The sequence below is a fragment of the Plecotus auritus genome (assembly GCF_963455305.1).
Source record: "Plecotus auritus genome assembly, chromosome: 11".
Classification (NCBI taxonomy): Eukaryota; Metazoa; Chordata; class Mammalia; order Chiroptera; family Vespertilionidae; genus Plecotus; species Plecotus auritus.
The window spans coordinates 9,291,210-9,308,095 of NC_137777.1; the positions used below are offsets into that span (position 1 = coordinate 9,291,210).

Sequence of the window (16,886 nt, forward strand, 5' to 3'; positions counted from 1 at the left end):
CTTCGCTCAGGGTCAGGCTTATATTACAGTCTGATGGTTCTCCCAGCCTTCTCTGTATCTCTCTCCACTTTTTTCTCAGAGCCATTTCTCCTAATAGAATTCTCGTACATTTAATCTCCTCTTGGCATCTGCTCCTTGGAGGACTGGGACCAACACAACAATGTTGCCTGACCTGTCATTGGACCAGGTGCCTCTGTGTTGGACGTGTTCACATCCTTCTTCAATACACCCAGGTATTAGAACAGCCTAACAAATCACAATAAAAGGGAAACAAGCATTTTCACTCTTGACAGCGAGTGTGACACTGACCTTTGTCAGACACCTCCACGGTCAAGAGGTACTGAGGAGCGTCTTGCTTCTTCAAGGACTGAATGGCTAACTGGAACACCCCCGTGTAGGTCTGGACGAGGAAGAGTCCATCTCTGGGAAACTTAGGGAACTGATCCAAAATTTTGTAATGTAGAACACTGTTGACAGTGTTTGCTTCATCCATGTCGTGGGCAATCAGAGTCCCAATATTGCTCACTGTGAAGAAGGAAAGAAGAAAATTCACCCATCGCAGACTCTATTCCATCTATTTTAAATGGTCCCACTGGATAAGCAGGTCCCGGGAACGCTCTGTAAATAACCTGGAACCGCTGGCTAAAGTTCTTAGATTTCTTTTGTTTCTTCTAACCCTCTCCATCATGTAGTGTGCTGAGAAGTGTATTAGTTAGTGTCACCATCACAAAGTGCCACAGACTGGGCAGCTTTAACAACATAGAGGTATTTTCCCACAATTTCTGGATCTCACAGAGGTCTGAGATCAAGGTGTCAGGAAGGCTGGTTTCTTCCGAGTCCTCACTCCTTGGCTTGTACATAGCTGTCATCTCCGTGTGTCCTCACATGATCATGCCTCTGTACATGTCTGTGTCCAGATTTTCTCTTCTCGGAAGAATAGCACATCAGTGATGGATTCAGAATGTTGTGCTGAGTCTATTCTACACTCTTAGGGTAAAAGAGGTACAAAACAATGGCCCTGCCCTTTGGGGGGCTATGGTCTAGCTCAATAATATGCTAATGTATTCCTTAGTATATCTATAGTCTCCTGTTTGGTGTCTTACATTAGACAGAATCTTGTGGGACTCATGTTCCCAAGTATTAGCAATGCCAACATGAATTCATATTGGATTAAGACCCACACTAAGGACATTGTTTTCACTTTATGTCTTAAAAGACCCTTTCTCTAAATAACAGTCAGCTTTTGAGATAGTGGGCATTAGGACTTTACCATATGAATGGGGGGGGGGGAGGGGATAATCACAATTCAGCCCATAACAGTGTCCCATAAAAATTCAGGTTCACTCCAAACCTGGTTGTGACCTTATTTGGAAATAGGGGCTTTGCAGATGTAACTAGTTAAGGATCTTGTGATAAAATTACCCTGGATTTAGAGTGGGTCCCAAATCTAGCGATTAAGTGTTTTCCTAAGAAGAGAAGACACAAAGTCACACACACGGAGGTGGAGGCCATGTGAAGGAGGAGGCAGAGACTAGGGTTGTGCTACCACAAGCAGCCAGGGCATGCCAAGAGCACCAGCAGCCAGAACAGGCAAGGGGAATGCTCCCCTGGCAGGCGCCCTGATTTGAGGCTTCTAGCCTCCAGACCAGGGGTGGGCAAACTTTTTGACTCGAGGGCCACAATGGGTTCTTAAACTGGACCGGAGGGCCGGAACAAAAGCATGGATGGAGTGTTTGTGTGAACTAAAATAAATTCAAAGTAAAGGAGCGGAGGGGAGAGCAAGAGAACCGGATAGAACAGCCGGATCAGGCCCGCGGGCTGTAGTTTGCCCAAGGCTGCTCCAGACTGTGAAAGAATACATTCCTGGTGTCCTAAGCTCCCACCTTTGTGGCACTTTGTTCACAGCTGCCCTCTGACACTAACATGCAAGGCAAATGGTCTCACTAAAGAAGGCTAAGCCAACAGTGGGTCCCCTCTCAGCCGCGTTCTCCAACCATTGCAGAGCCGGACTCCACCCCAGAGATAACCTGGGGCAAAGAGCAGGCACGGTGCTCCCTGCCTGGCTGCAGTTCCGGCCCCGAGGATTTATTTCTGTGAGTGCTTCAGTCCAGGGCGTTCCCTGAGTCAGAGGTGATGACTCAGGACCTCACCCAGCTCTGGGGGAGGTAGGATAGATTCTGGATCACCTGGCTCCGTGAAATGGGCATCGTGGGTTTCTCTACATGCGGCCGCAATCCCCACATGGGACTGAGACTTGATTATATGCCACTTGTGAGGCTAGGTCTTTCCCCACCTTCCATAGCAATTGGCATCTACCGACATATGGAAACATGAAGGATGTTCATTGTGGGGGAGGGGACTTCCCATGTAAGTCTGTGATGGAGCTGGACCCATGGAGCTGTGCCTCATGGGCTGAGGAAGGAGGGCATCGTGAGCAACAGAGCGGAGAAAAAGATGTATTTAGTACAGTGGCTGCTGCTATTTCTGAATCCATCACAACCAAGTCACCTTTGTGGCACATGTCTGCCCTTGCTTTAAAAAAAAGATCTGCGTGCTGGGACGAAGAGTGTCTTACTGAATTCTGGGATCCTGTGATGTCTGAGCAGCCCTGCTCTGGACCATTCCCCAAAACAAGTGAGCATAACGCCACGGACACTGTTCTCTCGCTCCACAGGAAATGCCAGCTGCCAGAGGCCCCACGAGCTGTTGACATAAGTGATGGGGAAATTCCAGTGTGGGTGCCACTCAGGGTGAGTAAAGTATTTGTGGATGAGAAGAGAAAGGAGTGCCATGTCTCTGAGACAAAGGCCAGGAACAAGTGGCATCTCAATCTGATTCTCGGGGCACTGGGAAATGCTTTATGAAAGGCGAATTCCTATATGAGCACATAGGACTTGGTAGCAGGCGGGATTCCAAAAGCACTGTTGGCATTGCTAATACTTGAGCCTCACAAGATTCTGGCTAATATAAGACACCAAATAGGAGAATATAGCCGTACAAGGAAATAATTTAGTATTTCTTGAGCTAAACAGTGAGCCCCCCTGCCCCCCCTCCCCCCCCACACACACACCAGGCAGGGGCATCGTTTTACATCTCTTTTAGCCTACATATATAGAATCAACTCAATCTGTGTTGATGTGTAAGAATTCCTGACCCATTTCTGACTCACAGAAACTGTGAAATACTAAATGTTTGTTGTTTTATGCTGCAATTTGTTATGCAGCAATAGACAACTAAAGGTTAGACCGTATGCAAAGGGACTTGAGGCATCATCTGGAAGGGTCCCCAAGGGTCTTCTGCCTTCACTCGGCATCACAGATCATCCCAGATTTCCAAAAAGTGATTCTTGGCTACTGACACACATTCCATTGTTACGCAACTGTCACTGTTAGAAGATTCTCCCTTATAATAAAGATGTAATATACAAATGGTTGTTACGCCAAAGCAAGTAACGACCGAATCACAGATCAGCAGGAGGGTGGGGCAGCGCGCTACAAGCGGGCGGCAGAGAGCTACAGGAGGGGGCAGGGCAGTAAGCTATGGGGAGCGGGGAGTGACGGGTGGAGAGCTACTCAAGGGCGGCAGTGAGCTACTGGCGAGCTACTGGTGCACGGATTTGTGCGCAGGGCTACCAGTAATTAATTAAAATCCTTTGAGTTGTCATTTAACAGTTCCTGTTGCAGCAAGAATTGGGATAAATGAAAAAGAGAGGACCTAAGCAACACACACTGATAATACATAGCCTACATAGGACTCCTGACAGTGCGGAGAAAAATATAAGCATTGAGCAAGCAAGCCATGCAAGCAAGCCATGCTGTTCCAGGCCACCAGGACAGCAGCCACTATGTCAAAAGTGTGTGGCAAGGAGAGAGAGAGAAAAAGAAAATGACGAGAAGGTCCCCAGACATGTGAGGATCTGCCCAGAAGGGCAGCAGAGACCTAGGCATTGCAGTCAGAAGACACTGCTAACCTTGTACCATCTCTGAAACTTACAGGAAACGACAGACAAAAGTATTTCAAGAAAAGCCAGCCTGCTCAGCCAATTGACTCAACACCCAGGAGTAACAGACAAGAGTTTTCCTAAATCCAGGGAAGTTGTAACACTTCCAGAGATCATAATGTTCTCATAGTAGTTGTCCCCGTGTAAAACTAAACATACCATGAGACACGGTTAAAGAAAACAAAGCAAGTCAAGAACAAAAAGACAAAAATGGATAGGACTTGAGCTTCATCTACCAGCCTCCTGAACTATTATTATCAGCTTCCTAGAGAGGGAGCATCAAGGGTCAAAAGTCAATTTCCATTTGTTGTGCTTATTTATTGCAAGAGTATCTGACCTTGGGTATAAAGGCTGATTTAAATTATGTATCAAATTCGGTGCTGTTTTATCTGTTACTGAGTTTGTTAGAGGGCAAATAAGGATCTATGTAAAAACCTTGCAAATGAGATAAGCTTATACATGTACACAGGATAATGGTGTGAGTGGTTATGGTGTTAGTGCTGGTAGTAAGGATGGTGTAGTAGTATTAATAGTGGTAACAGTACTAGTAGGGATAGTAATAGTGGTAGTGGTGGTGATGGCAGCCATAAATGCTCCAATTTAAGAACACTACCCAGATAGTAACTGAGCCAGAAAACTATACTTGTATGAGTCTCAAGGTGTATTCAACCTCTACACTGTGCTAGTGGATAATTGATCATCCATCAGGTTTACCTGCCCACCTTCTCCAAGACAGAGAGGATAAAGGGAGTATAGAGTTAACAGAAGAAAGACAGTTACACAGCTTTGAACAGCTCCCATTCCTTACCTATTCTTTCATTCTCCTGGACCTCAAATACCGGCATTGTAGGTGGACATGTAGGTGGGTTATCATTAATGTCTTTAACTTTCACATGAATTTCCAGTGGGAAGGCAAGTGGTTTTCCAAGCTCATCCTTTGCAATCACGTAGAAAACGTACTACAACAGGGAGATCAGCGTTAAGACATGACCCCATCATTGCCTTTCAAAGGCAGAGAAAATGACTGTTCCAATTCTATTTCGTTTAACCCCTTATTTCCAGTTTACTTAGAATTGGGACATGAGAAAAAAAATGAATCAGATTTGTGGGGATAGTATCATGTCTTGAAATCAATAATCTGCGGTTTGGGGTTTTGGTTACTGGTTTTAAGTGAAATCTTTTCTGCTCTCAGCTCTCGGTGAGCATAGCACTTGGTCTAGTCACTTGTGAAACTCCTCCCAGTTTTACTCACTGAATCCTTTTCTTCTCTGTCCAAAGGCTGAGTCACATAAATATCTCCCTCCTGGTCAATTGAAAAGGGGAATCTTGGCAGCTTCTCCTTTTCGACTAAGGAATAGTGAGCACCTGGCTCATTCCACCGCACCTGTAGGGTCAAAGTGCATCGTCAGGAAAGATACCAAATTGTGAGGAAAGGCACTGGGTGTGGCACCCCAGAATTTCTTTTCTTTGACAGCCCCGAAAGCAAACAAGCATATGCATTCCTTTTAGCATTTACAAATCCTTATGGGAATAGCCTAAATAACGGATAGAGACTTTAGTAAAGGCTCCAAGTCTGCAATTGTCATGGGATTCAGTCCTAACATACTTTCTTTCTTTTTTTTTTTTAAATGTATTTTATTGATTTGTTACAGAGAGGAAGGAAGAGGGACAGAGAGTTAGAAACATCGATGGGAGAGAAACATCGATCAGCTGCCTCTTGCACACCTCCTACTGGGGATGTGCCCGCAACCAAGGTACATGCCCTTGACCGGAATCGAACCTGGGACCCTTCAGTCCACAGGCCGACACTCTATCCACTGAGCCAAACCAGTTAGGGCCTAACATACTTTCTTAATTGGTAAAGCAGAATAACTCTGGCTTTCATTCTTTTTTCCTCCTGGTGGAGAAGTTCATTCATTCAACATTCAATAAATAAAAATTCTTTTAAGCTATACAATATGTATGGGATGGACCATCCCAGGGCCTCTTAACAACAGTGTCATTTTAAAACAGTCTTAGGGGAACCACAGGCTGGGACTCACTCATAACATGGATCCCTGTTATCCTCTTTCACAGACACGACCTCTTACTTAATCTCCACGAAAAGCCAGAGAGATGTTATTATCCCCATTTTACTGTCGAGAGGTTGGGGCTCAGAACAGTTAAATGACTTCTTCTATGATCAGTCATTAACGTAATGGAGCTAGGACATGGTTTTGGTCATCTGCTTCCAAACCCAGTGCTCTCTCACTAACCCACAGCTTTCATGTCAAGGAAACCCCTGATTTTCCAGAAAAGATCAGATCTGAGTGGAGCCAGCATGTATTTATAGGAGCTAAGGGAAGAGGGGACTCAGGGTGAGAGCATCAGTCACAGAGGTGGGAAGGGAGAGCATGTGAATGAAGAGGGGAGATGGAGTTGGAGGAGGGTGGTCTCCAAAGGTAAAGAGCTGCCTACTCAACTCTTGGTCAATCCTGTCCATGTCCCTCCGTCTGTGATGGGATGAGTCTACTGGATAGAGACTTTCCCCACCAGAATAAGAAGCAGCTTTTCAAAATTCAAATCATATACATGTACATGATGTGTGTGTCATATACAACCCACTCTAGTGCAGCCATATCCCAGACTACTGACAGGGAACAACAAACATCAATGGTATCTTGGGAATCTTAGATGAAGTTCTCTTTTAAAGATATATAGATAGATACAGATACAGATGATGGGAGATGGAGATAGATAGATAGATAGATAGATAGATAGATAGATAGATAGAGTGAGAGCTAGAGATATGAATCCAGTTTGGTCAGAATTTACCCATGATAGTAAACTCCAGAGACTTGGGGCCAGGAACCTTTTCTATTTAGTTTGCTTTATAATTATGCTATGTGAAAAATGTACATAATAACTATATCAGTGAAGACCATGAGAGTGGGCTTGTACAAAGGGAGAACATGTATCTAATGGGCTCTAGGCATTTCTTAGGCACTACCTGAGTGATTTTGATGGGGTGAGGATCAGTCGAGTTTTCTACAATCTCCACAGGTTGGGGTGCTTTCCAAATATTCTCCTTCACTGTAATGTCCACAGATGTGCTGTCACTGAAGGAATTCTCAGTCTGGCCTCCCATGTCCTTCACTGAGACCACCAGATTATAGAAAGGGTTCTTACTGGGATCCAATTCCTTAGATCCTATGGAAAGTAGGAAAGAACAGAAAGGGAAATGTGTCCGAAGCTGACACAGATGTAGGTCCCTTCTTCGGAATCAGTCCTATGACGGCATCCCTTGACTTACCTGCAAGGGTAAGTGATATTTCCCCCGTTTTGTTGTTTATCTGAAAGTACATGACATCGTTGATCTTGGGAAGCTGCATGACAATCTGATAAAAAAGCTGGCCATTGAGAGTGTCTGGATCATCCAGGTCTGTAGCATTGACATACATGAAAGGCTTTCCTATTTCACAAAACATGCCCAGAAAGAGAAAAAGGTATTAATTGAAACCCAAACCAACCAGAGCCACTTTGGCCTTCTAAGATGCAGAGAGAGATTGCGGGGGTGTGTGTGTGGGGGGGTGAAGATGCCATAATTCATATCAGTGGGAAAATAAAACTTTATTCTGTTTCCTTTCCCTAGGACAGTGGTTGGCAAACCGCGGCTCGCGAGCCACATGTGGCTCTTTGGCCCCTTGAGTGTGGCTCTTCCACAAAATACCGTGGCCTGGGTGAGTCTATTTTTCTTTTTAATATATTTTTATTGATATTTTACAGAGAGGAAGGGAGAGGGATAGAGAGTTAGAAACATCGATGAGAGAGAAACATCGATCAGCTGCCTCCTGCACACCTCCCACTGGGGATGTGCCCGCAACCAAGGTACATGCCCTTGACCGGAATCGAACCCGGGACCCTTCAGTCCGCAAGCCGACGCTCTATCCACTGAGCCAAACCGGTTTCGGCTGGGTGAGTCTATTTTGAAGAAGTGGCGTTAGAAGAAGTTTAAGTTTAAAAAATTTGTCTCTCAAAAGAAATTTCAATCATTGTCCTGTTGATATTTGGCTCTGTTAACTAATGAGTTTGCCAACCACTGCCCTAAAGCAATAGGGAAAATAAAACAACTCCCGGAGGATTGCTGTGAAATTTAAATAAGATAGGAAGTGCTTAATGAGTGACAGCTGCAGCTGCTAGCCACATAAATCGGCCCCTTCTGCCTGATACCCTTCCTGCTTTCCGTAAATACCTCCGGACTCCCATTACCTGGGCGAGAATTCTGCCTTACTGAGCCTTCGTATTTTGACTGGAGAAACGTGGGTCGATTGTCGTTGATATCCTTCACTTCTATTGTGATGGGGACCGGACCCTCCACTGTATTTCCGTGAGCGTCCAAGGCTGAGACCTGATGGAGAAAGGAAAGGAAACCACCGCGGTGAATCTGGACTTCATGTCACACAACAAAAGTCACTTGAGAGAAATTAGAGTCCAAAGAACCAATGGCTGGTAACAGTAGTGGAGAAGGGCACCCCTAAAAACCCACATCGGGAGCTGCTAGAAGAGGGGCCCTACCAGTGAAGTCTGGGTTATCGTGACTGTTTTCCCAGGGCTGGGGTCTGCTGTACACAAGACATGCTTCTTTCCTAAGTAGCTGGAGTCAGTGAAATCAGAGCCCCTTGTCCCTGAGGCTATGGAAGTGGCACGATGGCCTCTTACAGAGGCATTTTAATGGTCAGCCTGTCCATCCAATAGTAGAAGTTACTGAACAGAAAGCTTTCGGCTTGCTCTTCCCCCCGACAAGCAGCTCTCTATCGTGCCTGCATATTCAGATACCACACACAAAAAGTGACCATCGGTTATTTCTGCTTCTTGCAAGATCCAAAGAAGCTTCATCCCAGCACTGATGCTGCCTTCTTTGTGGATCCAGAGCCCACACAACAGACACAGGCAGGCGCCCGTGAAAATCATAGACGTGTTGGCTTGGTTTTGATCCAGGTGGCTGAGCATGCCATACTTGAATGAGTAATGCCTGAGGGCCTTTGCAATGTAAATTGGGTTGCTGTGATCAAAAAGCCTAAGGAAGAGGGGACCTTCGCCATACCCCTCTGTAGCTGGTAAAAAAAAAAAAAAAAAAAATGGACAAATGAGGTTTACCAAGTATACCATTAACGCCAGGAGAGCCCTAAGAGGATTCTAGGCAAGGGGTGAAGGTGCCGGTGATACTTCCAGGACAAAGGATGCTCAGAAAGGTTGGAGTTAGGTGACTTTTCCTGGCCCAACTCACCTGGAGTTTGTGAACAGCCCTTGTTTCCCTGTCCAGAGCTCTGTTGTGATATAGAAGCCCATCTGGTTGTATCTCAAATATCCCATCTGTCTCCCCAGTGAGTTTGAAAGTCTCAGCAGGAGGACTGGCCTTAAACTGGGAAAAAGCAAAAGTCAGATGAGGTTGTAAGAAACACAGGGTTGTAGATTTTGTAGAAAGTCACCCATTTCAGGTAATGTTTTCATTTGTACAATTGCTAATTAAGAAGTTCTGAGTTTTTCAACTGCTACATTCTAAAAGTTTGCTTGAACATTAACTAATATTCAAAAATACATTTCCTTCAAGAAACAGTATACAATATACTTTAATATGTGGACAAAAATCAACTGATGCTTTGAATGGTAACTGGAGTTAGATGAGATTTTTCTGAAAACTGTAACATTACTAACTTCTAAAAATATTTAAAAGAGTAGCTTTATTGCTAAGATTTAAAAAAAAAGATGTCATTTAACACTTCTGAACATTGTGACAACAATTAGGAGGTATTTCAATATTACAGAAAACAATTCAAAAGTGGCTTTAATTTGATAAGATTCTATATGAAAATCTCTTAATTATTATTAACCGAATTCTAGATACAATGGAACACCATCAAGCAAACACATGCATAATCAGTCATAGAAGGAAGAAAGGAGCAAAAGGGGCAGAAAGATTATTTAAAAAAAGAATAACCAAAGTTTCCCAAATTTGAGAGAAAACATTAATCTACATGTCCAAGAAGTTGAATAAACTCCAAATACAATAAACTCAAAGAAACCCAAATTTAGACACATCATAGTCAAACATGTGAAATACAGAGAATCTTGAAAGTGCAAAGATTCATCATGTACATAGGATGCTCAATAAAAAGAACAGTAGATTTCTCATGGAGGCAGGAAGACAGTGGAATGATAGATCCAAAGTGTTGAAGGAAAATGACGGCCAATTGTATATCTAAAACATTATCCTTCAAAATGAAGGTGAAATTAATCTATACTATGAGGGAGAAAACAGATTTTAAAATGATAACAATTTAAAACAAAAATTCTTATTAGAATTTTTGGGTCACTTCATCAAGAAACTATAACAATTATAAACATACTAGAGGCTCGATGCACAAAATTTGTACAAGGGTAAGCCCTCACAACCACCCTGGCTGCTGCCTCGGCCCTCGCAGCCCCGGCTTCTTGTACCTACCAAGAGAACTGTTATCTGGACTTACTCACAGGTTTTCTTCCTTTCTTTCTTTCTTTCTTTCTTCCTTCCTTCCTTCCTTCCTTCCTTCCTTCCTTCCTTCCTTCCTTCCTTCCTTTTTTTTTTTTTACCTAACTCAGAGCTTACTCACTGCAAACAATTGGGTAATTTTCCAAAAGTAATCAATAGTAAAAATACATCAAAGGCCTAAATGTAAATGCTAAAACTATAAAACCTGAGAAGAATACACAAACATAATGTTCAGGAGTCTGGATGAGAGAAAGCAATGGGGATAGTTTCTTAGATATGACATCAAAAGCACAAACAACAGCCCTGGCCAGTGTGGTTCAGTTGGTTGGGGGTCAATTCCTGGTCAGGGCACATGTCCAGATTGTGGATTCAATCCCCAGTTGGGATGAGTGTGGGAGGCAACCAATCAATGTTTCTCTCTCTCTCCCTCTCCCTTCTTTTCTCTCTAAAATCAATAAAAACATATCCTTGGATGAGGATTTTTTAAAAAGCACAAACAGCAAAAGAAAAAATTGAGCTTGAATCAAAATTACAAGCTTTTGTGTTTCAAATTACATTATAAAGAAAGTGAAAAGATAATCTATAGACTATAAGAAAATATTTGCAAATCAGATATCTGATAAGGAATTTGTATGCAGAATATAGAAAGAGCTCTTACATCATTAAAAAGACAAAAAACTCCATTAAAAAATAGGAAAAGGCCCTAACCAGTTTGGCTCAATGGATAGAGTGTTGGCCTGTGGACTGAAGGGTCCCAGGTTCGATTCCGGCCAAGGGCACATGCCTGGGTTATGGGCTCGATCCCCAGTAAGGGGTGTGCAGGAGGCAGCTGATCAATGATTCTCTCTCATCATCGATGTATCTCTCTCTCCCTCTTGCTTCCTCTCTGAAATCAATAAAGAAACATATTTTTTTAAAAAACAGGAAAAGGTTTTGAATAAACATTTCTCTAGAGAAGATATACAAATAGCCAATAAGCACATGGAAAGATACTCAACATTATTAGTCATTAGGGAAATGCAAACCCAAATCACAAAGAAATACCACTTTATCCCGATTAGATACAATACAAAGCATAATAACAAATGCTAGCAAGGAAGTGGGGAAAGCAGAAACCTTATGCAATGCTAATGGGGACATAAAATAGGGTGGAGAATGAACAACGGTTTGGCAGTTTCTCAAAAAGTTCAACTATGACTTAGCAATTTCACTCCTATGTACATATCTGGGAGAACTGAAAACATGTATCCTCTCAAAAAAGTGGTACATGAATGTCCATAATAGCATTATTCATAATAGCCATAAATGTCCAACAACTGATAAATGGATATTCAAACAGTGGTATAGCCATACCATGAAATATTATTCAGCCATAAAAAACAATGAAATGCTAATACATACTACTAGGTGAATGAACCTTGACAACATCATGCCAAGTAAAAGAAACCATACACAAAAGGCCATATGCTGTGGGACTCCATTTATAAGAAATATCTAGATAGTCAAATCTGGAGAGACCAAAAGTAGATTGGTGTTTGCCAGGAGCTGAGAAGAGAAGAGAATGAGGAGATACTGCTCATGTTTTTTCTACAGTGGATGAAATGTTCTGGAGTTAGATAGTGATGGTGGTTGGACATCTTTGTGATATTTTAAAAAACATTAAATAGTACATTTGAAAAGGGTGGTTTTTATGGCATGTGAGCTATGTATCAATACAAAGAAAAAAAGAAGACCTTTCTCAGATTTGTATCATACTGTCTTATGACCTGGAAGCCTATGAGAGTACTAAGCTTGAACTAGTTAAAAATCCTCAGTGAAAAAAGTTTGTAGATGTTTGGGGTCTTTTTCTTCCTCCTCCTTCTCCTCCTCCTCCTCCTCCTCCTCCTCCTCCTCCTTCTCCTCCTCTTCCTCCTTCTTCTCTTCCTCCTCCTCCCCCCCTTTTTCTGCTCCTCCTCCTCCTTCTTCTCCTTCTCCTTCTCCTTCTCCTTCTCCTTCTCCTTCTCCTTCTCCTCCTCCTCCTCCTCCTCCTCCTCCTCCTCCTCCTCCTCCTCCTCCTCCCCTCCCCCTCCCCCTCCCCCTCCCCCTCCCCCTCCCCCTCCCCCTTCCCCTTCCCCTTCCCCTTCCCCTTCTCCTTCTATTTTAAGATACGTTAATAACCCAAGGATCAACCTCATGGAGCAACACGCTTGCTTTGTGTCTCCCAAACTCCAGACAAAACATTTCAGGCGGTGCTGAATGCGATCTATAACCCTTCCCAACACTGCAAGGAAGAGCTCAAAGGCACGTCTCCCAGAGCGGGGTTTGCTGCACTGTCTTCACGTACAAATACAACAGAGTACGGTATGCGCGACTAGAGGTCGACTGTTTTCTAGTCTCAGCCCTGCCATTGACTTATTTAAGCCTCGGTTTTCCCCTTCTGTAAAACAACCAGTTGGTATCAGAAGTCTCTGAGGTCTTTTCTCACACAAAGATGTTGTGATCCCAGGAAGGAAATCTCCCTCATCTCTTACTCCTCCACCCCAACACACACACCCATAAACAAGCGACATGCACCCACGACCAGGAGGCTGTCATTTCCTGCTCAGAAGAGAGGAGCTGGGCGGCATGTCCACAGAAAAAAGAACAAAAAGAAATGTGCGGACTGGGAGCGCAGAGACTCTCGGATGACCCTATCCAGCGGTGTCTAGGTCTGTGATGTTTGTGAATCGGGGATTGCCTCCATAGACAGCCCTGACTCTATTCAATGGGTCGTGGGCCTGTACGCACAGAACACCTACCTACTCTCTTCTGCCCTTGAGTCCTCCCACTCAGAAGTAACCACAGACTCTCTGGCCCAGAAATATGTTTAGTTTAGCTTATGTGGTGATTTAAAAAAAAACACAAACAACTTTGTCAATATTCTTAAGTGAGGAAATTTTACATAAATATAAAATTTTCTGAAATTTCTTAAGGAATCTTAAAATCCCGTAATACTGCACCTAAATTCTGACATGTGAAACTTGTCTGGAGCTCTATCCCCTTTGATGCACTCTCAGTTCCCCACAGTCCCCACAACCGCCTAGAGCCCCATACACTGAAAGGAGTATCAGACGCCTTTTAATTTCACATTTGCCCAGCTAGGGTTTTTCCCGTACTTATTTTTTGCTTTTTTTTATTTTCTTATCCTCACCCAAGGGTATTTTTCCATTGATTTTTAGAGAGAGGGAAAGACAGAGAGAAACAGCAATGTGAGAGAAAACACATCGATTGGTTGCCTCCTGCATGAGCCCTGACCAGGGCCCGGGCCAGCAACCGATGTACGCGCCCTTGACCAGAATCAAACCCGGGACCCTTTGGTCCACAGGGCGACGCTCTATCCACTGAGCCAAACCGGCTAGGGCAGCGATTGTTTTTCTTATTCCCAAATAGCTTCATTCCTCACTTGCCTGGCCCTGTGGGCAGTGGAGATAACTCACTGCAGACAGGCTCTCATGTCACCCAAGCACTAGACAGGCACCTGAAGGAGAAGACTCCTCTCTATATCTCGAGGCCCATATGACCACTGCCTCCTGGACCTCTCCAGCTGGCTGCCCCACAGATGGACAACCTTAAACTCACTACACTTAAACGTATTCATTAACTTTTCCACCTCCCCACCCCTCCACACACACACATACATCACAAACTACGCAGAGACCTAAGAATTATCCTAAGCACCTCAACCCACACACTGGCTTAGCTCACGCTCATTCAGTTCCCACAGGTGTGACTTCCTCACACTGCTCCTTATCCCTGTCCCTCTGGTCCCCCTTCATACTTATTTGAAACAGGCCACCATCACTTCCACGAGACTTTTATAGTCTCCCACAGCCTTACCAGTCCCGCCCTCTTGATCTCAGCAGCCTCTCCTCTGACTGCATCCCACCCTAAACCCTGGACCACCCGTTACACTCAGTGTCAGGGTCAATGAAACCTTTCCAGTCAAGGGCATATGCCTGGTTGCAGGCTCGATCCCCAGTAGGGGGTGTGCAGGAGGCAGCCAATCAATAATTCTCTCTCATTATTGATGTTTCTATCTCTCTCTTCCTCTCCCTTCCTCTCTGAATCAATAAAAATATATTTTGAAAAAAGAAAAGAAAAAGAAACCTGGTCACCTTTCCTTTACCTGCCCTTTGTCCCCTCTGCACCCCACCAGACTTTAATCAGAACACTTCATTGCATGTGTTTGCATGTTTGTTATGTTTCTTCTCCTACCCATGAGTTCCCTGGGGGAAGAATGGTTTGGGAGTCATCTTGTACCCCAAACCCAGCCTAGTTCCTCTATACAGAAGGCACTTCGTGCATGGTTCATTACAGAAAATGATTGTGTGCCTAGCCCACAAAGTTCTGACCTGCTTATGAAGCATCTACACGAATAAAAGAGAAATATGCAAATTGACCATACTTCCATGATGCCCACCAGCCAATCAGGGTGAGTATGCAAATTAACCCAACAAAGATGGCAGGTTAATTTGCATACACAGGCACCTGCTATGAGGGAGAGGGCGAGGGGCGGAGAAGACTGAAGGCTCCGGCCATAGTGAAGATGGAAGGCAGCAGCCAGAGCGAAGGCCTGGGTCCTGAGTGCTGGAGGAAAACCAGTGCCGCCAGCCAGAGGAAGGAAGGCCTATTGCACGAATCTTCGTGCAACGGGCCTCTAGTAAATAAATAAATGGAAGGAATGAAAAATGTGAGAGAATCTACAACCCAGGGCCCAGGCAAGGCAGAGAAAGTCAGTAAACAAGATGATCTCGTGTGTGAGCCCCAGCCGTTGCCCCATATCCTCATTTCCTCCCTGCAGTTTGTAGAGAGCAGTCTTTCCTGAATGGAGACTTGATTCAGGCCAATTGCTTTTGGGAGAAAACTTAAGAGCCTTAGGAGTCAGGGCCCTGGCTGTCTCTGCAGCTCCCTCTCCCACTTCTTCTTCTTGCTCTCTGCTCCCATCACACTGGCCTTCTGCCCTCTCCCAGCACAGGGCAGGTGTCCATGCTGGGCCTTTGCTGGGACATCCCCACCCCCTTCCTCTCCAAGTGAATTCCCAGCAGCGTTAGCTCCCAAAGCATTTGCTCCTCCCTCCCTGCCTGACATCCCCAACTGGAGAGATCAGACCTCTATAACACCCTGCATGCCAGGGCGGGAAGAGACACATGGGTACCCTGCCAGCCATGCTCTGGGCCCTCTGCACGAATCTACACTGAAACCAAATGAGAGGGGGCAGGCGGCAGCTCTCAGCCTCTCCTCTGTGGGCAGAACTGTCCAACAATCAACGGAATGCACCTGCCTTAGGAGGCAGCTTAGCAACCTCCCAGTTACGGGGGATTGGGGTCATGGGCACCTCCCCCCCCCAGGGGCTTATCAAAGCATCCCCAAGCAGGCTTCCCAGGGGATTTCCGGTAAATGCAGTAGCAGGTTTTTCTCCTCCATTACATTTCCAGGATTATTTCAGAGCCCTTTATAGCTGAAGCCTCTCACTCCCACCTGCAGGCCACCCTTTAATCCACTGCTCTTCTCGGTTACCTGCCTAACGGACAGGACTGCCTCCCAGGGTGCCTTGGTCAACCACAGGCAAGGGCCCCGTGGGGCTCAGAGGTGGTGGCGAGGAAAAGCAGGCCTTTGGGCAGACACATACTCCAAAGAACCCACGCTTTCAAACGCTTCAAGCAGTGACCGCACTGAACAGCCAGCCTGATGGTCAGATGGCCATCCCACTCTCAGAACTCTTCCCACCCTTAGAGGGGCGGGGGGGCGGGGCAGCCTACAGGCACCAAGATCCCTGCTCCCAGATGGTAGAACGCGCCCCAGACACAATCGAGGAAGCCCAAATGAGGATGTCAGGCCACATCTCTCTGTTTTGCTCAGCTTCTGAAATCCCTCATGATAAGGAGAGCTGCCGAGCCTCTATTTTATTTCCTGCTGCACGGAAGAATGAACGTCTACTGAGAGAGCATGAGAAGTCAAGACGACAGCGATCGAAAGCAGTCATTACCTGGAATATGATCTGACTTGGTTCTTGGCCTTCGAAAATAGAGAACGTCATGGGCTTTAGGGGTCCACTGAACTTCCCCTCCAGGCCATGTCCAGTTGCCTGTTAAAAAAAGAAAAGTTAGCGTCACCATCTATTACGAACAGATCACTTGCTAACTCCAGGACTGACGTGGGAAACATAACACCTTTTAACCTGACTCAAGACCATGTGACAGCCAGTCACAATGGGCAGAAAGAGGTCTAAAATGTGTTGAGGGTTTGCCATGCCAAGATGGACCGCTATGAGCCTTGCCTTGCTTTTCTCCTCTAACCCTTCACGCCAGGGCCCTCCAGGGAGACTGTTCACTCCCATTTTACAGATGAAGCCGAGGGAAG

At 45.0% G+C, this 16,886-nt stretch overlaps 1 protein-coding gene across 1 annotated transcript in view; it reads right to left on the bottom strand.

The window, feature by feature from the left end:
* Window positions 1–16,605, bottom strand: part of CDH17 (cadherin 17) — a 45,817-nt gene extending 29,212 nt beyond the window's left edge. Inside the window, exons 1-8 of the mRNA XM_080646562.1 lie at window positions 16,513–16,605; window positions 9,267–9,401; window positions 8,249–8,387; window positions 7,293–7,451; window positions 6,990–7,189; window positions 5,253–5,384; window positions 4,809–4,959; window positions 310–525 (exon numbers count right to left, since the gene is read on the bottom strand). Of these exons, the coding sequence (XP_080502688.1) occupies window positions 310–525; window positions 4,809–4,959; window positions 5,253–5,384; window positions 6,990–7,189; window positions 7,293–7,451; window positions 8,249–8,387; window positions 9,267–9,401; window positions 16,513–16,563 (1,183 nt within the window). The 5' untranslated portion in view covers window positions 16,564–16,605. The remainder of the gene's footprint in view (window positions 1–309; window positions 526–4,808; window positions 4,960–5,252; window positions 5,385–6,989; window positions 7,190–7,292; window positions 7,452–8,248; window positions 8,388–9,266; window positions 9,402–16,512) is intronic.
* Between the last annotated feature and the right edge of the window lie 281 nt (window positions 16,606–16,886).